The sequence below is a fragment of the Arachis ipaensis genome, chromosome B3 (assembly GCF_059453495.1).
Source record: "Arachis ipaensis isolate K30076 ecotype BB chromosome B3, ASM5945349v1, whole genome shotgun sequence".
Lineage (NCBI taxonomy): Eukaryota > Viridiplantae > Streptophyta > Magnoliopsida > Fabales > Fabaceae > Arachis > Arachis ipaensis.
The window spans coordinates 9,555,222-9,580,959 of record NC_142438.1 but is presented as its reverse complement, the minus strand read 5'-3'; the positions used below and the strand labels follow the sequence as shown (position 1 = coordinate 9,580,959).

Sequence of the window (25,738 nt, the reverse complement as noted above, 5' to 3'; positions counted from 1 at the left end):
CTGTTGCTGTTGGCTCCTCCTTGCGGTTCATTCAACGGGGTAGCGCCGTATTAAAATGATGGTCTTAGCTCTAACTTAACTTATGTACTAAAGAGCTTAGAACTACAAATTGAAAAAATTAAAAAAAATATCTTAAAAATATAAAAAATTAAATTTTTAATATTTTTATTTTGTATTTATTAAAAAAATATTTAAAATTTTTTATTAATAATATAATTTTATCATAAATCTTAAAGATACATATTAATTAATTTTTTATTATTTTTATAAATTTATACATAAAGTTTAATTTGAGTCATTTTTTATTGTTTAAAATAATTTTTTTGTATTCCTTTTGCTAATTCTTTTTACTATTAATGAGTATTAATTTTTTGTTAATTTTGTCTCAAAATCTTAATTTGAGTTTTTTCTTTTACTCGACAAAATTTTTATAACCTAATCCTACTATAAATTATTTTTATTTTTATTTTTATTTAACTCATGGTGAAATTTTACGGGACGGAGCTAAACATAAAACGCAGGTAGCTCCTCCACCTTCCTCTGCATGCTCGAGAGTGAGGAATAAAACTTGGGAATCAAGGACAGCGGCAACTGGAGGAAGAACCCAGATTCGATTTCCTGAATCCAATTTCGCGTTGTGTCTGCAACTTGGTCTCGCTGAATTTCAACACTGAGGTGGTGAGGTCATACCTTCACTTCTCTTACACTTTCTATCAAACACCTGACGATCAACTAGTTTGCACCCGCCACACCACATTGAAACTGCATGTAAATCTCTTTCTGAAGCATTTAACAAAAACTTCACACGCCCATTTACTCAAAAATTGAATTTCTACTCAATAATTATGCGTTTCTTCGCTGCAGTTTCTATTCACCTTTGCAGAGAAACAAAGACTTCTTTTTAGAAGATATTCAGGAATGACATTAGACAAACTTGGTGGATCCACACGAGGTGAAAATGCTCGTTATTTTCTTAAGAATTAAATCTCTAATTATGTTTGTTACCAATATGTTTTATAATCTCATCTTGTCCAATTCTTCTTCCTTGTTCTACCATCAATTTAAAGAACTGAATTTTATTTGTTAATATCCAAACTTTTGATGTAAAAATATTTACCATTTCATATTATCAGACCATTTTAATATGGATCTTGCTCTCTTGTTTCCACTTTCAGGTCCAATTGTTCAGTCATTCTGCATAAAAACCATAGCAGAGTTGGTGAGTAAACAGCACTGGTCGGAGCTCAAAACCCGTCTGATATCAACCAAACCTGCGGAACTTCTTGACCAGTTGCTTGATGCCGGGGTCGATTCGAAACTTGTTCTTAGGTTCTTTCAGTGGTCTCAAAGAGAACTCAAGCTTTCGTATGGTCTTGAAACGACTGGCAAAGTCTTGCATTCTCTGGTAAAATCAAAATGTTACTCCAAGGTCAGGTCCCTTTTGCATCACTTTGTGAAGAATGAGAAACATACAGTTTCTTCTGTTTTTCATTCCTTTTCGCTGTATTGTGATCGATCATTGGCAACTACTATAATAATTGATATGTTGGTCGTAGCATATGTCAGAAATTTGGAAGTCCACGCTGCCTGTGAGGCATTTAGGCAAGCTCGAGAATATGGATTTAAGTTGTCTCCCACATCATGCAATCCTTTGTTGAATGCTTTGGTGAAAGACAATGAAATCGGGGATATGGAGCATGTGTACAAGGAGATGATAAAGAGAAGGATTAAGCCTAACTTGATCACATTTAACATTTTGGTTAGTGGTCTCTGTAAAGCTGGTAAGTTGAATAAGGCAGAGGATGCTATCGAAGACATGAAGGCCTGGGGAATTTCCCCAAACACAGTTACCTACAGTATTCTTATTGATGGTCATTGCAAGAGAGGCTCTGCCAGTAAAATGTACAAGGCTGAAGCTATTTTGAAGGAAATGCTTGCTAACAACATCAGTCCAAATGAAGTTACATTCAACACTCTTATTGATGGATACTTTAAGGATGAGAATACATTAGCTGCAAAGAAAGCTTTCCAGGAGATGCAGAATCAGGGACTAAAACCTAACGTAGTTACTTATAACTCCATGATAAATGGCCTATCTAATAATGGCATGCTAGACGAGGCTATTGCTCTGCGAGATGAGATGGTGAGCTTGGGTTTGAAGCCAAATATTGTTACTTATAATGCTCTTATCAATGGGTTTTGCAAGAATAAGAGATTGAATGAAGCAAGAAAACTCCTTGATGACATAATTAAGCAAGGGTTGATTCCAAGTGCAATAACATTCAATACGCTGATTGATGCTTACTGCAAGGAAGGATCGATGGAGGAAGGCTATTCACTGTGTAATTATATGGCAGATGAAGGGATTCTTCCAAATGTTTCAACCTATAATTGCTTGATTGCTGGCTTATGCAGAAAACAAGACATAAGAGCTGCCAAGGAGCTTCTTAATGAAATGGAGAGTAAGGACTTGAAAGCTGATACTGTAACATATAACATCTTAATAGGTCAATGGTGCAAAGAAGAAAAATCAAGAAAAGCTGAACAATTACTAAATGAAATGCTTCATGTGGGTTTGAAACCTAATCATGTAACATATAATACTTTGATGGATGGCTATTGCATGGAAGGAAATCTCAAGGCAGCATTGAATGTGAGGACAAGAATGGAGAAAGATGGGAAGAGAGCTAATGTTGTCACGTACAATGTGTTGATTAAAGGATTTTGTAGAGCAGGGAAGGTGGAAGATGCAAATAGATTACTTAATGAGATGTTGGAAAAGGGTTTGGTCCCAAATCGTAATACCTATGATATAGTAAGACTTGAAATGATGGAAAAAGGATTTGTTCCAGACATAGAAGGGCACTTGTATAATATCTCTGGCATGTCTTAACATGAACTTGGGCTGAGCATCGCCAACGATAAAGATGTGCAGAATGAGTACATATGGTAACTAGTACCTATTCAGTCATGGCACAGTTATACCACCTCACTTGTACACACCATCAGTAGAGCCGTGAACTCCACAAATAATTGATTATATCTTAAATAGAGTAATGGAACACGTGTATGTAGCAGCTTTCATGGCTAACTTATCCATCGAAAGATGAAGGGTGACTTCAAATGGAGCTAAAGATTAGTCGCTAGCTTTCGTCTAATCACGAATGGATACCCGAGGGTTTAAAATAAAGTGATGGAACACTTGTAATGTGTGTAAATGTAAACCAATAGATTTGTACCCATACAAGAATTTCTCATTTAGTAATGGGTTCTGAAGTTGGGTTAGTGTTGTGTTCCTTGAACTGAAAAACAATTATTGAAATTTCTTGGACATGTACATAATTACGAACGGCTATTATGTAAGAGCAGAATAGATGTATTGGAATTGAAATATCCGTTTCCTTGATGTTGTTGCGATGTTATTACAAAGAAAGGATATATTGCAGTGTGTTGGAAATTAATCTCTGTCGACAACCTAATCCATTTACTTAGTTTCTACTTTATCGTAAGTACATGTCATGGGGGTTCGGCTATATTTTTATGTTGGTTGCCGAAGACCTAACACCATAGTAACTAGAATCTCGATTTAACTCTTAAAATCTTCCGATATTACGATTTTAAATGAGTTTATCGATTTTACGAAATTTGTACTAAGTCTGACGATTTTACGATTTAAATCTTGTTAAGATTTTACATTTTACGTTTTTTATTTATTTTTTCGATTTCACGTAAAATCTCGATTTTTTCTACCTTGCCTAACACAACCCTCCTCCTTTATCCGGGCTTGGGACCGGCTATGTACCGCAAGTGTAAGTACATATTAAAAAGAATCTCCTAATTTGACGGATGCGGGGTAAATAACGATTCTGGGAAAAGGAAGTTTTATTAACATAGTATCAGGCAAGAGACGAGAGGATCTTTTTCTTTTAGGTCTAAAAAGGAGCAAGGGAATTGAGAACTGAGAAACCTGTTATTCTATTTTATTACTGCCTGGTCGAAATCACTTAACTTTATAAACAATTATGTGAAATGAGATGAATAAAATTGTGGCTCACACATGAAACGAAGCAAAAAATCATGTGTCGCCGGTACATGCTGCTTTCCTCCATAAGCAGTACTAACGAATATAGAATACTATACTTCTATAAAAAAAAAAAAAAAAGAGAGGGGGAAATGGAGGAAAAAAATCTCTCAAACTAATCTGATTTGAAGTGATCAACTGATCATATCCTACTGCCCCACCTGTCAATTAAAGAAAATGAAAAAAAAAAACGAATTAATTACTTCAATGGTAATAACTAATAACATAAGTTGAAGTTAGAAAACTATAGAGAGGCTTTAGAATTTACTCGAGTTCTAGCTTGCAAGCAGCACAACACTATCTTTAAGGATTGAACAAACTTGAACCCTCCATACTGATAGCAATTAGTAATGCTATGCCAGTAATCACAGAAAGCCAGAACAAGGCTGAACCTAAAATTGGAAATTTTGACCATGGTCAATAACAAAATATTCAAATGCATTCAATAATTTAGGTTGAGTAGTGATATAACCTCCTAATATAATGTTCAATTAGAGATTGTAAGCAAGCATGGTACCTCCAAAGCCTTCAGAACGATCAGAGGTAGAAGGATTTGATTCAGAACTAGCAACAGGCAATGGTGATGGTGATGGTGATGGTGATGACGAAGTTGGTGCTTTCGAACCTATCTTTGTAACATTGTCCGAAACTTTGGTAAATCCTGTTTCAGATGCTACAATCCCTTGGAATTCTTCACTTACAATTAGTGCAGCCAAAACATCCATAAATGACTCTTTGTCTGTGTCATACATAGAATCTATTTCATTCCTCGCATCAGCGACAATGCCATCATCTAAATCAGACAATTCATCATCTGATGCATACATATCAGTAGCATCCATCTCAGCCTTGTCATCTTCCTCATCCTCCACATATGCTTTATATGTCAACCGTAGTAATATCTCCCCGGAAGAACCCTTTCCCAAAAATCCCCAACCTCCTTGTAAAGTAACAATTCTATCCGTAGGAACGGTGTCTTTCAGAGAGCTCAAATCAACCTGAAAAACATATTCAATTAAAAAGAATTTAATTACAGCAAAAACAAGGTTAACTCTGAAATACCAAGTGTTTCTAATTTTTTATTCAACTCAAAAATCAAATATGCATTAAATTATCTAGGTACTGCATGCAAGACATACTTCTCCTGTACCAATAGTGAAATCTGCAAACCCTAGAGAGTCCTTTACTTGGATGCTTAACTTCTGCTTTTTAGGATTGTTGACAAGCATATGAAAATCCTGGCAGAGTAAGAAAGATAAATAAGATTCTTCAAACTAAAAAGTATGTAAATGACGAGAACATGAGACAAAGATGAATCAATAAATCCGAAAGCAACACCTGATTCCAAATTGGCATTCCAGGGGGCCCAAATACAGTTGTTTGACTGTTCTTCTTGCTTCGTATGACTTGATCTCCAAGGTTAAGAACAACATAAGGATCTGTCTTGCCTGACAAAACAGTGAACAAATAATGAGCCTTCAAAAGACCATCAACTACTTCCCCCAGTTGCCATGGTAGGAAGAAAGAATTTACACGAGACTAAGATTATTTCAATCACTTCAGAAATATATAAATAAGAGAAAATCAACCTAACACACCACTTTACTAGGAGCATGCAAAGATTTTGCCCAAGTAAATAAAACAACATAGAATTTTACCATAGAAGATATAAGAAAGCTTTCGGGCATCCACAAGAGTAACTGAAAGTTCTCCAATAGAATCCTTGTTTCCTTCTTGTACTTCTCCAGATTTAGTATTAACAGCAACAGGACCAACAGCTTTTCCCTTCTGGAAATCCAAAACAATTTTCTTTGGGCGTACAAATAGTCTAGGTAAATCTACCGTGAGAAGTTTAGTCAAAAACCTGCAAGAGAAAAACCAAAAATATTAATTTAAATTTATTGACAGAAAAAGTTAACCTCTCGTAATATTTTACCAAAGACAACCTTGGAACAATACATGCATAACAATCTAAAGAGCTTGGAATGGATAAATTCAGAATACATTGAATATTTTAAAGAATGAATGCAATTGACTAGTATAATTGGGGGGGAAATGTCTAAAACAAAAGGAAAATAACGTCTTTAAAAAGGGAATGGCTCACAATTTATGATCACCTGCAATAAATATTTAACCAGGACCAAACAAAGCTTCCAAATTGCAGTTAATTTCTATAATTATAACATCTGTCAGAGATGCATACTTATCGTTAGTACTATAGTATCACTTTCAGGATGCATTCAAACATGTACATGTATAGCTTCATGGGCAATAATGTCAAGAAGATAAATGGAACTTACATTGAGAGAACTGGAATTGCTGATCATGCCCAACCATCCAAGAAGAAGGAGAAAAATGAAAAGAAAAAAAGACAGATGTCAGCATCAATATGTCAGATCTGGAAAAAAAAAGAAGGGGGTGGGGTGGGGGGGTGGAGGAGTATATATTTGACAAGAAGGAAGATCATATGTTGCATTTGACCGAGAAAAAATTATGAATGCAATGTTGGGCACTATTAAATGAAAATGCCAGTTCAGAAATATGCTGTGACTTAGCTGTTAAGGCTTAAAACAAAAGTATGACATCCACATACCCATCAAGTTGAACAAACGGAATGGAGACAATTCGAACTTGATTTTTGGAAGTGAAACAAAAGCCCACTGAACAGCTCCTACCCAAGGTTCTGTTGGTATTAGTCGCAATTTCACCCAAAGCTCACCATCAATATCAAAATCTCTAACACCAACAGGCACAACAATTGGAATAATGCCAAACTTTAGAGAAAGCATTAATAGCATGCGAGCTCCACCAGTATACCTAAGACCAATCTGGTACCTATATACAATGTAGGGAGATTGATAGGTTATTAGCAATATGTTTATCCCAGGATAATCCCTAGTCCCTAATAATAATAGATAAATGATTCTAAAAAGAAAAAGAGCTATCAAGAACTACTGATATTCTAATAGTTTTAGAACTTGATCACACGACTATATCACTGGGCAATAAATATAGTGCCACTTTCTAGCCATTTTCCATATAATCCCAACACAAAGGCAACTTCAACAACAATTTAAAACCATAAATAACGAAAATGAGAAGCAGAACTTACTGCAGATCATTCACCCGACGAGAAGTCCTCCGTTCAACATTCCTAACCGACAACGGCTCATCCCCCAACGAGAATTGCTTAATCTCAACCCTCTCCACATAATCAGGCTTCTTCAAGTTATCAATTACAGGCTGAAGCAATCCAATAATCCAGTTCTCTATCCCACCTCTATACACCTTCCACAACTTCCCCAACACCATGTTCACCCATTCCACCGACTCTTTCCTCTGAAGGTCCTTCTCCAGAAACAAGGAGAAGCTGGTGGGCACCTAATCAGGAGATACATTAAGTCATGTAAATCAGCTAGTCTATGTTAATACCTGTTGCTATATCAGTTAGTGCATTTTAAACACACAAGCTGTTCTCTCTCATCACCTAATGCCACCTAAGATTATCATCTTCTCCTACCATCATACGTAGCTAAAGCATCATACCATGAATGAAAAGAGCACACTATATGGTACACTAGGTGCAAAGTGCAAACAATAATTTCTTGTACCTGAGGCCACACGCCACGCAAGCTATCCACACTGTTAACCTTATTGTTCCTCCTTCTTGAAGTCCACAATTTATCAAACACAACACCTACAAAGAAGAAGAACACGAACAAACCAGCAACGTTGCGGTTAATTGGCGGCGACGGAATCGGGTGAATTACTCCTAATTGAGTTCTGAGCTTATCAACAAGAGGATCCTCCTGGAAATTTGTGAAGTTGGAACCCAACTGAACATGCTGCTGCGATTGTTGCGACCCTTGGTGGTGGTTGAACTCGTTCCCTTGCTCCAATTCGCTCGAAACTCGCTTCAACACATAACCTTTGGCGCCTCTTGCGGCGGAGTTGACAAGTTCCGGGTTCCAATTGCGGTTAGAAGCTTCGGGAGGGATGGCGCAAAGGCGAAGAGTCCATCGCCTTCGGAACTTCCGGTGACCGAAATTGGCGAGGAAGCGTTTTCTGCGCCTTCTGGATGAGAAGGGGAATGGAAGAAGAAAAGCTTTGGAATCAGCTTCATTGCTGCAGGGACAAGAAGCCTGCAAGAACTGGAAGAAGCTCGCAGAAGAAGGTGGCCGAAGAATCATCTAGAAACATCTAGAATCATTGAAGAAGCATCAATTCAATTGAAGTCAAAAGGTAAAAGGTATAGCAATTATGTTAAGCTTCTGCAGTATTGTATTATGAATACTGAAGGGTATTTTAGGAATTATGGTTGACACAACCTTGAAAGCTTGGGATGCTGGGGAATGGAAGTGCAATACTGAGTCATAGAGGGAAAGTGTGGTGGAAAATATTGAATGAAGTAATGAATAATAATAATAAACACATGCGAGAAGTGAAATATAGGAGAGAATAGAAAGGGAAATTGGAAAAGAGCGAAAGAGGAATTGGAGGACCCGTTTTATGATTTTGGGAATTTGGAGGCAAATTTATGGCCTTACAATCAGCACTACGTGGATATAATCAATTACTCTGTCTAGTGCCTGATCAATGTCCACCAAAGTCGGAGGAAGAGGAGGTGCTGCATTTTTTTTCTATCTTTTCATTTTTTAAATTAAATCTTTAATTTTTTTATGAAAAATTATGATAAAAATATAATACGATAATGAATAATTATTAAATAATTTAATATATGACTAAAATACTTTAATATAATATGTATTTATATTTTAATTATTATTTTTACATGTTACTATCTTGATATAAGTAATTACTATTTAATTATCTTTTCGATTTGTTTTGTAGTATCGCACTTTATTTTCATATAAACTTATTATAACATTTTTATATAAAAAAATTGGACTTTAAATAAAAATTACCTTACTATCACATTTGTTAATTTGATAAAGTAATAATTTTAATATTTTTAAATCATAATAATACAGAATAATTAACTTACTAGTATTTTTATGTATTTTTAATCCGTTTTATCAATATTTTCGTTTGTTGCTTTGCGCACGTGGGTCGGAGGTTGGGCGCCAAGTCGCCAACGCGGTTCATTGAGTCGGCTTTCTTTCGTAGCCATTCCTCTTTTTTATTCTTCTAATCATTTTTTCCAAATTTTTGAAAGAATTTAATTTCAATACATTTTTAATAAAAAATAATTTTATATATATTTAATTATATAATATTATATTAATAAAAATAATTATCTTTTATAATAATTATATAAATAATTAAAAAATTGTATAGTTTAATAATTGTGTAAAATAATTTATATAATTAGTGAATCAAAATTATTCTTTAACATAATTAATAAAAATTTAAATTAAATACTTCTTTTTAACTTTTAGTATATTCAATACATTAGAAAAATAATATTTTTTCTTTTATCTTTTAATGAATGCTTTTAAGTAATTATTTACTTAAATACTTTTTTTTCTTAATTTGACTTTTTTTTTCTCACTTTCTTTCTAGGATAATTCTTTGTATGAAAAACGTGGTTAGCTATAAAAGAAAGATATAATATTTTGTTGACCGTAATAGGTAAAGCTATGCATAATTTATATCTTCACCCGGAAATTCAGGCCATAGTGTGAAACATAATAGCTCATAATAGACTTTACGTTATACAAATAAATCTAAGCATAATTTATATCTTCACCTGGAAATTCTGGCCATAGTGTGAAATATAATAGCTCATAACAGACTTTAGGTTATACATATAAATAATTTGGTAGCTAAATTTTTTTATTATTTGGACATTTTTTAATTTTTTAATTTTATTATATTTTTAATAAATTATTAATATTTAAAAATAATCTTGTTACGTGGGTAACTTGGGATTAGTGGATTGGACTTGAAGGATTGGTCCAAACGTCAGCGGAAGGTGGTTTTCGACTTGTTCACGTTCGGGGGCCGTCGTCCGAGTTACGTGTTTGAAGAATGGAGGGTGGTACTTGCAAGGACACTCCGATGCCTAAGTTAGCAAAGGGGGTAAGCAGGTTTAGAAAGTATTGGAACTTTGAGATACCTGAGGGGTGTCAGTGTATTTATAGTGGTGATCCAATAGCCACCGTTGGAGTAGTTCCACTTATGAAGGTGGATAACCGTCCCTTTATCTTAGGGTTGTTGGAATATTGCTCCTAAAAGTAGGTTGAGAGATTTTAGGGGCAGTCACTTATTTGAATAAGTGTTATCTGCCAGCTCATGTCGAGCCTGACCTCTTTGGGCAGGAGCCTATGTCGAGCCCGACTTCTTTAGATGAGGTCGGGTGGGCGGTGAAGTCCTATCTTTGGATTGGGCCTTTTTGGCTTACTTGGACCTGGACTATAGTGTTGGGCCAGGGTATGAACAGTGTCCCTACTCGAGTCCGATCTCTTTGCTTATGAGTTGGATTCGAGTATTAATTGAACTCGGGTTTGTTCAAGTTGAAAATCGACGTGATTTTTAGTTTAGAACCGACGTGATTCTAGGTTTCTCAACCGTCGTGTCTAATCAAACCTCGCGTCCGTTTGGGGGTTTCGCATTTACACGTGGGAGTAGTTACATTGGTAATGGCGCGTTTCTTTAATGATCGCGTCATTTTACCATCGTGTCTCTGGCATGTTATAAATACTTTTCCCTCTCTTTCCTCTATTTTCTTTCGTCTTCGAAATTTCTTGCCTACACTTATTCTTTTTCAATCAAAAGAAATTCCTTTGGTCTTCCTTCTCGGGGTGCTTTGTTGTTACTGTGACTATTTCTCCCTAAGTCCACAGATAAAGGTTAGTCTTTTCTTTATCTTCTTCTATTACTTGTGTAGTGCTTTTTCTCTGTGCGTTTGCTCGTTTGAGGAAGTTTTCCTGCTTTTACTGTTCCTTGTTTGTAATGTGAGGTGTTAGTATCTTCGCGAGTTTATTGTTGGATGTCGTCGTTGTAATCCGGTGGTTCTTTTTTCTTGCTTTGCTTTTGGGGAAAAGACTGCTTTGTTTTTAGGAGCCATATTTTTTATGATTTTTTATTTTTCTTTGTAGGTCTTATCACCTTTATACCTACTTCTTTTTGTTGGAAAAATGTATTTTCGTGTCCCTGAGACCCTTTCGAGATGGGTAGACGATTCCGTTCTTGAGGAGGAACCTTTAGTAGACACCGACTACCTTACCGAACTTCGCATTCACCATAGGATCTGTAGTTTAGAGGCCGATGAGCCTAAATACGAATTGTTGGCCCCGAGTCCTGGAGACCGGATTTGTTGCGGGAGGGTTGCTGATTCTGACCCTCACTTTTTCTTTATGTATGATTGTCTTTTTACCCGCCTGGGGATTTCCTTCCCCTTTTCTGATTTTGAAATAGAGGTACTATCGCACTGTCGAGTTGCTCCTACTCAGCTCCACCCCAACTCTTGAGGTTTCATGAAAATTTACCAACTTGTCAGTCGAGAGCTAGACTTCCCGACTTCCTTAAAGATCTTTTTCTATTTTTTCCATCTAACAAAGCCATTTAGTGCTCTGAATAATAAGCAACAATGGGTGCTATTCAGGGTCGAAAAGTTTTTCTATTTTTGATTAATCCTTCCACGACTTCAAAAACTTTTTCTTCAAAGTCCAAGCTGTAGAGGGCCACCATCCCTTTTTCCTTGATGAGAACAATTATCCTCGGTTTCCCTTATATTGGTCGGAGGCCTTCCCTGTTGAAAAGTATGGCCTAGATGATTTGAACGAAGTGGAGGAGGCCATTGTGGGATTTTTCTGAGAAGCTTTGGGGAGAACCTCCAATCTGGACACTAAGAAGTTTCTCCTTGGTTCTCTGAGTTTTGTTCTGTCGAAGCTAGGTAGTTTTTATTTCTTTTATAGTTGTTTGTTGGAGAGCTCTGACTTGTGATATTTTTCTGATTTGTAAACTGATGGTTTTATTTCTCCTTTTTCAGAAATGATGAAGAGTGGATCCAACGCTACCTATCAGAAGGTCCAAGAGGCCAAGAGAAAGGCTCGGGACCGAGTTGATGCTGTGAAGGTTGGAGCTGCTAGCGTTCTTCTTCTTCCTCCTCAAAATTCGGGGACCTCCTCTCGCCTAATTATGGTAACCTCTGCTTCTTCTCCTCTCCCTCCTCCTGCCCATATCCCCCCAGTCCGACCTCTCTCCGAACTCGAGAAAAATAAATGGAAGACCTCAGAGACTGGCTCTTCTCCTTCTGGAGAGGCAAACTTTGACGGTTCTAAGTTCGTTCGGAAGCACATATTTCCTTATAGCCAGATTGCTATGGATGATGCTTTCCTTCGAAATCACCTTCAAATTTTGGTTCGGGGGGGTGTTCGGACTGCTGGAGTCTGCACTGCTCTTCTTGATATTTTGGACAAAACTCCTTTGAGTTCTTTGGGGTCTTCCCAAAAAACTGTGGAGGAGCTTCATGGGAGGATTGTCCTTTATCAAGAAGAGGAGAAGCGACTTCAGGGGGAGGTTACCTGGCTGAAGGATGAGCTGGCCCGGCTTCAGGAGAGGGAGAAGAAGCTAATGGGTCAGTATGCTATGGTGGAGGGCCTGAAGGAGAAGGCGGAACAGAACTATGTCATAATTTTTTCTCAAAATGTTGATCTTCAGAAGCAGCTGGAGTCAAATAGGGAGGCCTATCAGGAGCTGGAGGATTCAATTATTGAGAGCTCGGAGGAGGCTTGGAGGGTGTTTAAGGAACAGGTCGGAGTTATTGCTCCTGACTTGGACCTCACACCTCTCCATCCTGACAAGATCGTCGTTGATGGAGCTATTGTCTCTCCTCCTCGCCCTGAGACGGACTCTGAGTTGAAGACTCGTGGGCAAAGGATTGTTGAGTCTCCTCCTCGTGAGGACGAACAGAAGGGATTCCTGTCGAGATCTTCAGAAATTCCGACTTCAGCTGCCGAAGACACTACTCCGACTCCCCCGACCTCAGCAGCAGATCTGAGCTCCCTGCCTCTTGGTGACTTTAATCTTCCTTCCAATTGATGTTAGCTATTTGGGGCCCGGCTTGTGGGCCCCTTTTTGAATAATTTATCTTTTTTATATGTTCGTTTGTGGTGGTAGTTCTTGACACTTTTTTCGACCTTTTTATGGTCGTTAACAAAAAAATTGCTTTGTTTGGCTCGCCTTTTTTTAGATAAGGGCTTTTAAGAAATAGTTTTGCGTGTGCATGCTGTGTCGTGACTTTTTATAAGGTTTTTATGAGAACCCATTTGAAAAAATCTTTTTACTAGGCAGGCTGTTTTTTTCTAAGTTACTGTAAGATTTTTTCCGAAGACTTTGAAACAGCCTTTGCCTTTGAGGGATTTTTCTTATCTCTTTTGTATTCCTCACATATTCAATTTTCTCTCATTGAATTGTTTTCATGACTTAGGTTATTTTTGCGATGCATTTCGATTCTTCTCGGGTTTTTTGACTAGTAGGTCGTTTAGCGGTAATATTTCCCGAGTTATCATGATCGTCTTCGTAACCTCTTTATACCGACTTGTACCTCGTCGTTTCATCTTGCCGACCACTTAGGTCGGTCATAGGATTTTCACACTTTTTCGAGCTTAAATCGATACGTTTCTTAGAACAATAATGGCAATAATGGAATTATAAAGAGACAGAGAAAAATCTTTATTTATTGATGGAGGTAACTTTTGTTCTTAGCTACTACGGGATTTTAAGACTTATTAATCCCTTAGTCTCCACTTTGATGCCTCGTTAAAACCCCCTTCAGGAAAACCCTTCTTTCGAAAAAAAACCATGAAGTTGGGAAAAAGAGTACATCAGGGAATGGAGTTCGCTTCTAGCTATAATACCTCTTCATGTTGCAAGCATGCCACGACCTTGGAAGCTAGGTACCGCTCAAGTCGGATTCCTTGTAATATCCCTTTCCTAGGACTTCACTTATCTTATATGCTCTTTCCAATTAGCAGTGAGTTTTCCTTCCCTCGACTTGTTAACACCAATGTCATTTCTGATCAGGACCAAGTCGTCTGAGGTAAAGCTTCTTCGGATGACTTTCTGGTTGTATTTGTTTGTCATCCTTTGCTTCAGCGCGACTTCCCTTATCTGGGCTTGCTCTCAGACTTCATGGAGTAGTTCAAGTTCTTCTTTATGTGCCTGAATGTTGCCAACCTCATCATAGAATCTCACTATTGGACTTTGCTCATTGATTTTGACTAGTATCATGGCTTCTATGCCATAAGCAAGTCGGAAGGGTGTTTCTTCTGTGGCAGACTGAGGTGTAGTCCGATATGTCCATAGTACTTGAGGGAGTTCTTTAGCCCACGCTCCCTTTGAATCTTGCAACCTTTTCTTTGATCCAACCAGTATAACTTTATTGGCTGCCTCAGCTTGCCCATTTGCTTATGGATGCTCAAATGAGGTGAACTGATGCTTGATTTTCATGCTGGCTACCAAATTTCTGAAAGTAAAGTCGGTGAAATTGGTTCCTTATCAGTGGTGATGGAATGGAAAATTCCATACCTTGTAATGATATTCTTGTAGAGGAACTTCTGACTTCTCTGAGCTGTGATGGTGGCCAATGGTTCTGGTTTGATCCATTTCGTGAAATAGTCTACTTCCACTATGAGGTATTTTACTTGTCCAGGCACTAGGGGGAAGGGTCCAAGCAGGTCCAACCCCCATTTAGCAAAAGGCCATGGAGAAGTTATATTGATGAGCTCCTCGGGGGGACCGATATGGAAGTTGTCATGCATTTGGCATGGCTGACACTTCTTCACGAACTCGGTGGCATCTTTTTGCAAGGTCGGTCAATAGAACCCGGCTCGGATGACTTTCCTAGCCAAAGACCTTGCTCCGAGATGGTTTTCGCAGATACGATTGCACACCTCCTCTAAGACCTCCGTTGTCTTTAAGGTCGGGACACACGTCAACAATGGTGTGAATATTCCTCTTTTGTAGAGGATATTCTTCACCAAGGTGTAGTTCTGTGCTTCCTTCTGGATTTTCTTGGCCTCTTTTTCCTCTTCGGGTAGGATGTCGAATTTTATGTATTCGATTAGTGGGTTCATCTATCCAAGGTCCAATCCGGATACCTCTAGGACATCTTGTCTAGCCTCTGTTTTTGTGACAGAGGGTTCTTAGAAAGTTTCTTGGATCATACTTCTATTATTTCTTTCTAACTTCGTACTTGCTAACTTGGAGAGCGTGTCTGATCTGTTGTTGAGATCCCGAGTTATATGTTTGACCTCGGTCTCCGAGAATTGCCCTAGATACTCCAAGGTTTTATCCAGATAGCTCTTCATATTTGGGTCTTTAGCCTGATACTCCCCATTAATTTGAGAGGTCACTACTTGGGAGTCGCTGAAGACCACTACCTTGGTTGCACCGACTTCATCTGCTAGCTTTAACCCGGCGATCAAGGCCTCATATTCTGCTTGATTGTTGGAGGTCGGGAATTCAAATTTGAGGGAGATCTCTATTTGGGTTCTCTCTCTATTGACTAGTATTATGCCTGCACCGCTTTCTATTTTGTTGGAAGAACCATCCACGTATAATTCCCACGTCGTGGAGGCCTCCTCTTGATCTCCTGCATATTCGGCTACGAAGTCGGCGAGACATTGAGCTTTAATTGCTGTACAAGTTTGATACCTGAGGTCGAACTCTAATAGCTCTATAGCCCATTAAACCATTCTGCCTGCAATGTTTGTTTTTTGAAGAATTTGCTTCATGGGCTGGTTCGTTCGAACTCTTATTATATGAGCTTGAAAATAAGGCCGTAGCCTTTCGAGACGCCACTATTAAGGCATATGCAAACTTCTCAAGTTTTTGGTACCTTAACTCGGGACCTTGTAGAACTTTGCTGGTGAAGTATACTGGATGCTGTCCAACCTCATCCTCCCGTAATAGTGCTGATGCAACAGCCTTTTCAGCTACAGACAAATACAGGACGAGTTCTTCCCCGATTTTAGGTTGGGTCAGAATGGGAGGTTGGCTTAAAAACCTTTTGAACTTCTAGAAGGATTCTTTGCATTCTGGAGTCCATTTGAACTGACATCCTTTTCTTAGTAGAGAGAAGAGTGGTAAGGATCTCAATGCTGATCTTGCCAAGAACCTGGAGAGAGCTGCAAGTTGGCCATTTAGTTGTTGGACCTCCCTTAAACAAGTCAGGCTTTTCATTTCCATGACTGCTCTGCACTTATCGGGGTTGGCTTCAATCCCCCTTTGTGTTATCATAAATCCTAAAATTTTTTCAGCCTCTACCGTGAATGTGCACTTTGCGGGATTCAATCTCATCCCGTGCGTCCTTATTGTGTTAAAGACTTGTCAGAGGTCGGTCAAGAGGTCCGTCTCATCCATGATTTTTATCAACATGTCGTCCACATATACCTCCATTAAACTCCCAAGGTGAGGTGCAAACACCTTATTCATCAGCCTTTGATATGTGGCTCCTGCATTCTTTAAACCAAAAGGCATAACCACATAGCAATAATTTGCTCTAGGCGTGATAAAAGATGTTTTTTCTTGATCCGGCTTATACATCGAAATTTGGTTATATCCCGAGTACACATCCATGAACAACAAGTATTGATATCCCGAGTTGGAATCTACTAGGGTATTAATATTTGGAAGTGGATATGGGTCTTTTGGACACGCCTTGTTCAGGTCGGTGTAGTCAACGCACATCCTCTACTTGCCATTTTGTTTTTTTACTAGCACCATATTTGCCAGCCAAGCCGGATATTTGACCTCTCTGATGAAGCCAGCTTCTATGAGAGCTTGTATCTGCTCTTCGACCACTTGAGCTCGTTCAGGACCAAGCTTTCGTCTTCTCTGCTGAACAGGTCGTGATCCGAAGTAGACTGACAGCTTGTGCGCCATGAGCTCGGAGTCTATCCCGGGCATGTCGGAAGCTTTCCAGGCAAAGAGGTCAGAATTCTCTTATAGGAGCCTTATCAACTTCTGCTTCAAGTCTTCTTTTAAATTGACTCCTATATTGGTATTTTTCCATCCTCTTGCTCGATCTGCACTTCTTCAGTCTTCCCTCCTGACTGTGGTCGCAGCTCTTTTTTAGCTCGGATTCCTCCGAGTTCGATGGTATTAACCTCCTTACCTTTACCTCTTAGGTTCAGGCTTTCATTGTAGCACTTTCTCGCCAGCTTCTAGTCTCCCCTGATGGTTGCAATTCCCTCTGGTGTCGGGAATTTTATGCACAGATGGGGGGTGGATACCACTGCTCCAAATCGATTTAGGGTCACTCTACCTATAGGCCAAACCCACATCAACGACTATGAAGTCGATGCTTAGAGTTTTGGATTTCATCCCCTTTCCAAAAGTTGTATGTAGGGGTATGAATCCTAGTGATTTTATGGGTGTGTCCCCCAGCCGTATAGGGTATCATGGTATGCCCTCAGCCGTATAGGGTATCATGGTATGCCCTTAACTCCTTTTCGTCTAACCCCAGCTCGTCAAATGCTAGTTTGAATAGGATGTCAGCCGAGCTCTCCTGATCCACCAGGGTTCTGTGTAGATGGGCATTGGTGAGAATCATGGTAATTACCACCGGATCGTCATGTCCAGGAAAAATACCTTGCCCGTCTTCTTTGGTGAAACAGATTGTTGGAAGATTGGGTAGCTCTCCCCCAACCTGGTAGACTTCTTTCAAGTGCCTCTTACGAGATGACTTTGTGAGACCTCCTCCTGCGAACCCTTCTAAGATCATATGTATATGTCGCTCTGGGGTCCGTGGCGGGTCTCTCCGATCTTCTTCATCTCTCTTCCTTTTTCCATGATTGTCTGACCTCTCCATGAGATATATATCAAGCCGGCCTTCTCTGGCCAGCTTTTCTATCACATTTTTTAGGTCGTAACAGTCATTTGTTGAATGCCCATATATTTTGTGGTATTCACAGTATTCGCTACAAATTTTCCCTTCTTATTCTTGATGGGCCTAGGGTGAGGTAGCTTTTCAGTGTGGCAAATTTCCTTGTAGATGTCGACTAGAGAAACTCGCAGAGGAGTATAAGAGTGATATCTCCTGGGCCTTTCAGGCCTGACTTCTTCTTTTTTCTTAGGCTCCCTCTCCTTCTCCCTTGTCGGGTGAGATTGCCCAGGCCGCCAGCTTAGTTATCGTAGCCTGGCATTTTCCTCTTTATTGATGTATTTCTCAGCTCTTTCTTGTACATCACTCAAAGAAGTCGGGTGCCTTTTCGAGATGGACTGAGAGAAGGAGCCTTCTCTCAGTCCATTTACTAGGCCCATAATTACTGCCTCTATGGGTAGATCTTGAATTTCTAGGCACACTTTGTTGAACCTTTCCATGTAGTCTCTCAGAGGTTCTCCGACTTCCTGTTTTACCCCCAGGAGACTATGCGCATGCTTGACCTTGTCCTTTTGGATTGAAAATCGCATAAGAAACTTATGCGAAAGGTCGTCGAAACTGGTGACCGACCTTGGGGGGAGGCTATCGAACCACTTCATCGCTGCCTTTGTCAGAGTTGTCGGGAAGGCTTTGCAACGAGTAGCATCAAAGGCGTCGGCTAAGTACATCCAACTTTTAAAATTGCTCAGATGATGCTTTGGGTCGGTGGTCCTGTCGTATAGATCCATGTCAAGGCTTTTAAAGTTCCTTGGAACTTTTGCCCTCATTATGTCTTCATTGAATGGATCTTCTCCCCCCACGGGGGAATCTTCTCGGTCACTGCGAGAGCTCTTACTTCGAAGATTGGATTCTAATTTCAAGAGCTTTTCTTCAAGCTCTTTTCGTTGCTCGATTTCTCTCCTTAGGTTTCTCTCTGCTTCTCGCTATTGTTCTAATTCTTGTTTCAGCTGTTCTAGTCGTCCTTAGTGGCCGTGGAGCAGTCCCATGAAGTCAACGGCGTGAGGTTGTCCCCCTTTTTCTGATTCATGCATTTCAGAGGGGATTCCTGATAAACCCCATTTGTAGGGTTTATCTTGGGTTGAATTTAGATCATTTTTGATAACCTTTCCTCATATTTATTCAATAAAATAGCATGATTTTTGTGATTGTCTCCTTATTTGTGCTTAGATGTGAAAATATGCTTTTTGGACCTTTAATTTGATAGTTTTAATCTTCCTTTGATTACACTAGATGCCTTGATGTGTTTGCTAGTGATTTCAGGTTGAAAAGGGGCTAGGGAAGGATCAAAGGAGTGAAAGGAAAGCATACAAAGTGGAGAAATCATGAAAAGCCAAAGATTTGAAAAAGCCCATGGGCGCGCGCGCGCACTATTCGCCTACGCGCGGATTGCGAAAAACCCTAGGGGCGCGTACGCATGCTATGCGCGTACGCGCCGAAGGCCGCACATGATTCCTTTAGTCAAACACGTGCCTGGCGATTTTGGAGGGTTTCTAGCCCATTTGGAGCTGAGTTTTTGGCGGAAAAAGGGCTAAAAAGACCAAGGAATGAAGGGGAAGGAGGAGGGGGAGACACACACATTAGGCTAGTTTTAGTTTAGTTTTAGAGAGAGAAGCTCTCACTTCTCTCTAGGATTAGGATTAGGATTAGGTTTAGTTCTTAGATCTAGGTTTTAATTCATGCTCTCTTCTACTACTTCTTCTTAATTCTTTGTTGTTACATTCATCACTCTTCTATTGTTTGTTATACTTTTTTTTTTCACTTTGCTTGTAGATCTACTTTTGTTCATTCTATTTTCTTTTAATGTAATTTGAGGTAATTCATGTAGATCTTGTTTTCTTTAATTGTTGTTGTTGATTTCTTACATTCAATTGTTGTTAGATTCTATTTTTGTTATCAATTAACTATGCTTTCCTTTTATGCCTTCCAAGTGTTTGATAAAATGCTTGGTTGGATTTTAGAGTAGAATTTTATGCTCTTAGCTTTGGAAGGTAACTTAGGAACTCTTGAGTTACTAATGTCCAAGTGATTGACGATTGGGAGCCATTAACGCTAGATCTCACTAATTGATTTGGTGGAGAACTAGGACTTATGGACTTGGATTGATATAGCTCACTTGACTTTCCTCTACTATTAGTTAGGGGATGATTTAGTGGGATTGATCCTTGCCAATTCTCATGTTGTGGTTAGTGATAAGGATAGAGATCCTTGACCACCAACCTTTGTCAAGACCTTTTTAGTTGTTAGTTTATTTTCATTGCCATTTACATTTCATGTCTCTTATCCCAAAAATCCCAAAACATACTCCATAACCAATAACAAGACACTTTATTACAATTCCTAGGGAGAACAACCTGAGGTTCAAATACTTCGGTTTATAAATTTAGGGGTTTGTTTTAGTGACAAACAATCTTTTGTATGAAAGGATTATTGTTTAGTTTAGAAACTATACTTGCAACGAGAATTCATTTGTGGATTCTAAACCATCAAAAATCCAATATCAATTCCCTTTGGGTCTTTCACCCCTAAAGGGCCTTTTCTGTGTTGGTTATCCACTCCTTGCAGGATTATAGCTCTATCATTGTTAACTGCGTCTTAGTGTTCTTGCTCAGATTCGAACGCAGTGTGTCCATCCTCATTTAGATCGTCCACCATCATGCGTTGATCTCCCAGTTCTCCGGTAACGGCGCCAATGTTACGTGGGTAACCTAAGATTAGTGGATTGGGCTTGAAGGATTGGCCCAAATGTCAACGGAAGGTGGTCTCCTACTTGTTCACGTTTGGGAGCCGTCGTTCGAGTTACGTGTTTGAAGAATGAGGGGTGGTACCTGCAAGGACACTCCAATGCCTAAGTTAGCAAAGAGGGTAAGCAGGTTTAGAAAGTATTAGAACTTAGAGATACCTGAGGGGTGTCAGTATATTTATAGTGGTGATCCAATAACCACTGTTAGAGTAGTTCCACTTCTTAAGGTGGATAACCGTTCCTTTATCTTAGGGTTGTTGGGATATTACTCCTGAAAGTGGGTTGAGAGATTTTAGGGGCAGTCACTTATTTGAATAAGTGTTATCTGCCAGCTCATGTCGAGCCCGACCTCTTTGGGGAGGAGCCTATGTCGAGCCCGACTTCTTTAGATGAGGTCGGGTGGGCGGTGAAGGCCTATCTTTAGATTGGGTCTTTTTGTTTTATTTGAACCTGGACCATAGTGTTGGGTCAAGGTATGAATAAATCTATAATTCAATTAATTATTTTTTTGGCAAGATTTGACCTTTCTTTTTAATTTTTTCCAATTACATTATCTCATTTTTATTTTGTTTAAATTGTAAAATTTTTATTTATCATCTTTTAAAAAAAATTCAATGGGCTATTTATATATTTTTTATAAAATAAAATACATAATGTGTTATTCTATTCATTACTTCTAATAAAAAATTTGTATTAATTGGAGTATTTTTTTCTTTTTAAATTTTTAAATGATTGATAGTTAACACATTTACATTATAATCTATTAATTTATAAAAAAGATTAATTTCAATAATTAATTTCACCTTTACATGATAATAAATTTATCTATTTAATTTTTTTAAAATTTAGTTAAAATATACTCCAAAAATTACTAATTAAAAAATATTTAAAAAATAAAAATTAATATTAATTAAGATATTAAAGAATAAAAAGTTAAAAACTATTTTAAATTTTATATATTAATTTTTTAATTAGATTAAATATTAATATAATAAAAAAATTAACCACTTAATATATATTTGTATAACAAATAAATTAAGTCTTTTAATAAATATATATTAATTTTTTTAAATAAATTATTTATAAATATTATAAAGTAGATTAAATATACGAGGCACATAATACCAGAATTTATACTAATTTGAATACAATTAAATAAAGATTTTGGAATTGGATGACTAGGTTAAAGTTAGAGAACCACTCGGTGAACGTTAGAAAACGTTTTCCTTTCATTGTTTCTTCTAGTAGACATTTACATAGTTAACTTTTCATATACTGTATTAGAAGCAGTGCACTTATCAAATCTAAACCATTTAGGTTTAGGCTTTGTTAGAATGCTGTTAGTATAAATAAAATAGTTGCAATGCCAATGAAATTCGATATAGAATACAAATTAGAATACAAATAATCTACTTTAAATAATAACTCAATAAAAATTAAAACTAATCCGTGAGCATAATTAAGAGCGAGATATCATTGAATCACTTTTATAAATATTAAGAATATATATAACATTAAATCACTCTTATAAATATTAAAAAAAGACTTGTCTCAAGCATTAGGGACAAAAACTATATTTTATTTTTCAATATAAGAGTACAATATATATTGAAATAACTATAGTAATTAAATTAATTTCATTTTAATTGTATTTAAATTCTTTCTGTCAAATAACTATAGTAATATATTGAAAACTTATTGAGTACAATGCATGTGAATGTAAGCCATTCCAAGTATCTATAAGACCGAAAAACTTAATTGAGTACAATGCATGTGAATGTAAGCCATTCAAGTATCCATAAGAATAATATTGAACATCAAAGTCTTTTTGCTGACTAAGTTTAACAAATTAGTCTAATATAATAAAAATCAGTTATGACCACCATTATTATAAATGTTATTATTTTGGACTTAGTTTATAACAACATTTGGATGTATAACGTTATATTATAAATGCATAATACAGTAGATTGGTAAAACACTGGATCAAATGATATCACAATCAAGCAGTTATAACCAATTTAGTCTCAACTAGTTAAAACAATAATATTAAGTCCACAAGTTGACCAAAGACATTGAAAAATCTAGAACAAGATCAGCAACTAAAGCAATAAGAAAATGGATAATAAAATGCCAGGAGTGGCAAAATCCTTAATAAAGCAAACATGAAACAACAAAACCTACTCATCAGATGATCCAAAATTTAAAATCATCAGTCCGTTGGTTGATCAACTTCAGCATAAGCATTTTCAAGGTGTGCTTGCTCGGCTTCTTGTACCTCCTTTTCGGTCTTCCGACCCTTTTTTGATTTGTAGTACACACTCATAAAGGTTCCAACAGCTCCATACTTCCTCCTACAATGCTCATAGAGACCAGCATCAAACATCCTCCAGAAGTTCTTCTCGTTCAGCTCGGACACAGCATATTGCGGCTGGAAACCATGATTCTCGATCAACCATGCCTCCATCTTGCGAACAGCTTCAGCACCATCAAATACCTCACCCCTCAAAACAGGACCTGGTGCATAGTAAACTCCCACGTCTGTGTACATTTGAGCAGTTTGTGTATCTCCTTGCCTACGGTGTAGTTCAAAACCTGGTTCCGGGTAAACCATAGTTTTCACAGGCAACTTGTACAGTTTGTGTGGGCATAGCCAAATAGGATACACCTAATGTATTGACAAAACATAAGAAAGAAAATAAGCAGCTAAACCAATTTGATTTATTCAAGAAAATGTGAATTCCTAAGATGATGACATGATCAACTTGGATTGAGATAAAATAGAGCACTATCTCCAATAAATTGCTACTTATAAAACTAATAAGAGTACCTGTAAAACTCACTCCTCAAATTTTCTAATAAGATTCAACTTCAAAGTTTCAAGAAAATTTCAATTCTTATTTCCGTCTTTATGAGTTAAAGTGTGGACAAAAACACAATCTTTAATTACTTTATATGGAGTGAAACAATTTAATTGGCAAAATTCATGCAAGACATTATTAAGGTTGGGAAAAGAGGAGAAAAGTACCTCCATCTCACGGTGAACCCATTCTAATGCATTTCCAACTTTGTATAAAGGAACAAGCATGTCTTGAATGACATGCATGTCGTGGTAATAGTTCCTTATAGCTTCACCTTGAGTTGCCTTGAGCAGAGACACTTTGGGTGGCATCAACCAACCAAAGAGAAACCTAAACCAAAATTGGTCAGCAAATGGGAGAATAAGCTTTCCCTCCCAGTACAAACACCTCGTATGCCTGTGGTAATATTCCCTAGTGGGAATGTACTCAACAAATGTTCCTTTCTTCAGTGCAGTCTCTGCATGTTGATAGAACCAGGGTTTAAACCACCATCCTACACTGTTGATCTTATTCCCCTTCTTCTTGGCCTCTTCTTTTGAAGCATACTTCCCTGTCATGCAGACAGCCTGGGTTGGTGAATAAACCATTGTTTCAACAAAATCTGGCACCTTCTCTGGGTTATCCTGGTCTCCATCTCTCGGTGCTAAAGAATCGGCATATGCTTGTGCAATGTCTTGCAAGTTACCAACAACAGGTTTGTAAGTTAGTTTCATGTACTCCTTAACAGGAATAAGTCTAATCTCAGCAGCAACAAGAAGCCCAAGTGTTCCCTGGGACCATGGAATAGCATAAAACAGATCAGAGTATTCATTGTCCTTGGTGGCTCTAACAAGCCTTCCATCTGCCAAAACAATTTCATAGGCTACAACAGTGTCAGAGAACAGGCCATATAAATGGGAGCTTCCTTCAATTCCATAACCATTAATAAGGCCACCAACAGTGAGATCATCAAGCTCAGCAACAACTGCAAGGGAGAGATTCATTGGGACGGTTGCTCTCGAGATCTGGCCCATGTTGACTAAGGGTTCCACTCTTGCAATCATTCGCTCCTTGTCGATTTCAAGAATGTTTCTGAAAGCAGATAGATCAACTTCAAAATGACGAGCCCTCTTATAGTCAACATTTCGCATCCCAACTGCAATCCATGGTTTACGAGCTGTGCATACCAGACCATCCTTGGATGGATTCCTCTGCTTGAGACGTTTGATGACCTTCTTTACATTCTCATCGTGCTCCTTCTGGCGTGTCTTATATGACTTCCACTCAGATCTTACATCCCCAAGGTATATAAGAAAATAAATAGTGAAGGAAATGGGAAGGACTACGAAAATGACAAGAATCCATCGAAACTGAACAAGATAGTCCACCCAAACCTTCTTCCTCTTCGGACGCAAGGGAGCCTCAAGATCAGACATCACTCTAGACCGTAAACAGCTTCAATTTGAAAAAAAAAATTATAAGTACACTAAATTTGCACAAATAGAACTCACAAGTATTAAAAAGTTACAAAACACTGAAATACGAGAAGTAACCTTTATGAAAAACAAATTAGAAGATAACAATAACATAGATCTAATTTAAAAATTTATATAACACCATAAAGCAAAACAACAAAATACTCAACACAAATTTTCAGCTTAGACGAACTGCTTTACTACCTTCTCTTCGGAAGAAAATAAGAAAACAGAACCATTAACAATTTGTTAAGTTATCCTACTTAAGCAAACTAACAGGTATCAAATCTCTACATATATATGAATAATTCAAGAGAAGTTTCAAAATTAAGCGAGAAATGGTTGCATGTGCCTAGAACAACCAATATTTAACAAAATCCAAACACGAGCTACAAAGATCTGAGATTCTACGATAGAAAATGTAATCAAAATAAGAACAAACTAAAATCATGCAACTACTACATTAACAAGTTTTAGATATTTCTCAGTAATACATTAGAAATTCGAAACAAAAATTTTTAGATTAAATGGAAAAAATCAGAATTATAATTACACTCGGAGTATATGGAGTGAGAACGAGAAGAGAGAGAAAGAGAGAGTACCTGAATAGGCGACGAAGTGTGAGCAAGTGAGAGTAGATTGTGTTGGGGTTTTAAAGCGAGTTAGGGAGTGAACGAACAACTCATTCTCATTGACATTGAGTGCGAAATTTTTTTTTCACTGTTAATAAAAAAATAGAAATCTATCATT

At 37.7% G+C, this 25,738-nt stretch overlaps 4 protein-coding genes across 6 annotated transcripts; 1 reads left to right on the top strand and 3 right to left on the bottom strand.

Moving 5' to 3' along the window:
* The first annotated feature begins 475 nt into the window (after nucleotides 1-475).
* LOC107628729 (Pentatricopeptide repeat (PPR-like) superfamily protein) lies at nucleotides 476-3,406 on the top strand. 3 transcript variants are annotated; one of them, XM_016331309.3, is made up of 3 exons: nucleotides 476-768; nucleotides 865-952; nucleotides 1,176-3,406. In XM_016331309.3, exons 2-3 carry the CDS (start codon nucleotides 919-921, stop codon nucleotides 2,891-2,893), a joined length of 1,752 nt encoding a protein of 583 aa, XP_016186795.1. In that variant the 5' UTR covers nucleotides 476-768; nucleotides 865-918; the 3' UTR covers nucleotides 2,894-3,406. The 3 variants fall into 3 exon arrangements, with proteins under 3 accessions (XP_016186795.1, XP_088363589.1, XP_088363588.1); XM_088507463.1 differs by having other exon boundaries at nucleotides 494-683; XM_088507462.1 differs by having other exon boundaries at nucleotides 507-678.
* A 545-nt stretch (nucleotides 3,407-3,951) lies between these two features.
* NTMC2T5.2 (Calcium-dependent lipid-binding (CaLB domain) family protein) lies at nucleotides 3,952-8,679 on the bottom strand. Its single transcript, XM_016331312.3, has 10 exons — nucleotides 7,693-8,679; nucleotides 7,194-7,462; nucleotides 6,675-6,916; nucleotides 6,382-6,400; nucleotides 5,740-5,945; nucleotides 5,420-5,529; nucleotides 5,221-5,319; nucleotides 4,599-5,079; nucleotides 4,350-4,473; nucleotides 3,952-4,242 (listed from the first exon to the last, which is right to left on the bottom strand). Exons 1-9 carry the CDS (start codon nucleotides 8,269-8,271, stop codon nucleotides 4,385-4,387), a joined length of 2,094 nt encoding a protein of 697 aa, XP_016186798.1. The 5' UTR covers nucleotides 8,272-8,679; the 3' UTR covers nucleotides 3,952-4,242; nucleotides 4,350-4,384.
* Nucleotides 8,680-18,178: 9,499 nt separating this feature from the next.
* LOC148569788 (uncharacterized) lies at nucleotides 18,179-18,700 on the bottom strand. Its single transcript, XM_088506640.1, has one exon. The coding sequence runs from the start codon at nucleotides 18,698-18,700 to the stop codon at nucleotides 18,179-18,181; it is 522 nt and encodes a 173-aa protein (XP_088362766.1).
* A 3,983-nt stretch (nucleotides 18,701-22,683) lies between these two features.
* Nucleotides 22,684-25,738, bottom strand: DWF1 (cell elongation protein / DWARF1 / DIMINUTO (DIM)). Its single transcript, XM_016331313.3, has 3 exons — nucleotides 25,591-25,738; nucleotides 23,702-24,968; nucleotides 22,684-23,341 (listed from the first exon to the last, which is right to left on the bottom strand). The coding sequence occupies exons 2-3, from the start codon at nucleotides 24,947-24,949 to the stop codon at nucleotides 22,886-22,888; spliced, it is 1,704 nt and encodes a 567-aa protein (XP_016186799.1). The 5' UTR covers nucleotides 24,950-24,968; nucleotides 25,591-25,738; the 3' UTR covers nucleotides 22,684-22,885.

Excerpts from the sequence above, each read along its gene's own strand:
- LOC107628729 (XM_016331309.3), top strand. The coding sequence starts at position 919 with ATGACATTAGACAAACTTGGTGGATCCACACGAG. Across the intron at positions 953-1,175 it reads ACTTGGTGGATCCACACGAG|GTCCAATTGTTCAGTCATTC; the intron begins GTGAAAATGCTC and ends TTCCACTTTCAG.
- LOC148569788 (XM_088506640.1), bottom strand. The coding sequence starts at position 18,700 with ATGAGGGCAAAAGTTCCAAGGAACTTTAAAAGCCTTGACATGGATCTA.
- DWF1 (XM_016331313.3), bottom strand. The coding sequence starts at position 24,949 with ATGTCTGATCTTGAGGCTCCCTTGCGTCCGAAGAGGAAGAAGGTTTGG. Across the intron at positions 23,342-23,701 it reads GGGTTCACCGTGAGATGGAG|GTGTATCCTATTTGGCTATG; the intron begins GTACTTTTCTCC and ends TCAATACATTAG.
- NTMC2T5.2 (XM_016331312.3), bottom strand. The coding sequence starts at position 8,271 with ATGATTCTTCGGCCACCTTCTTCTGCGAGCTTCTTCCAGTTCTTGCAG. Across the intron at positions 5,530-5,739 it reads GCTTTCTTATATCTTCTATG|GCAAGACAGATCCTTATGTT; the intron begins GTAAAATTCTAT and ends CTGTTTTGTCAG. Across the intron at positions 4,474-4,598 it reads TCGTTCTGAAGGCTTTGGAG|GTTCAGCCTTGTTCTGGCTT; the intron begins GTACCATGCTTG and ends TTCCAATTTTAG.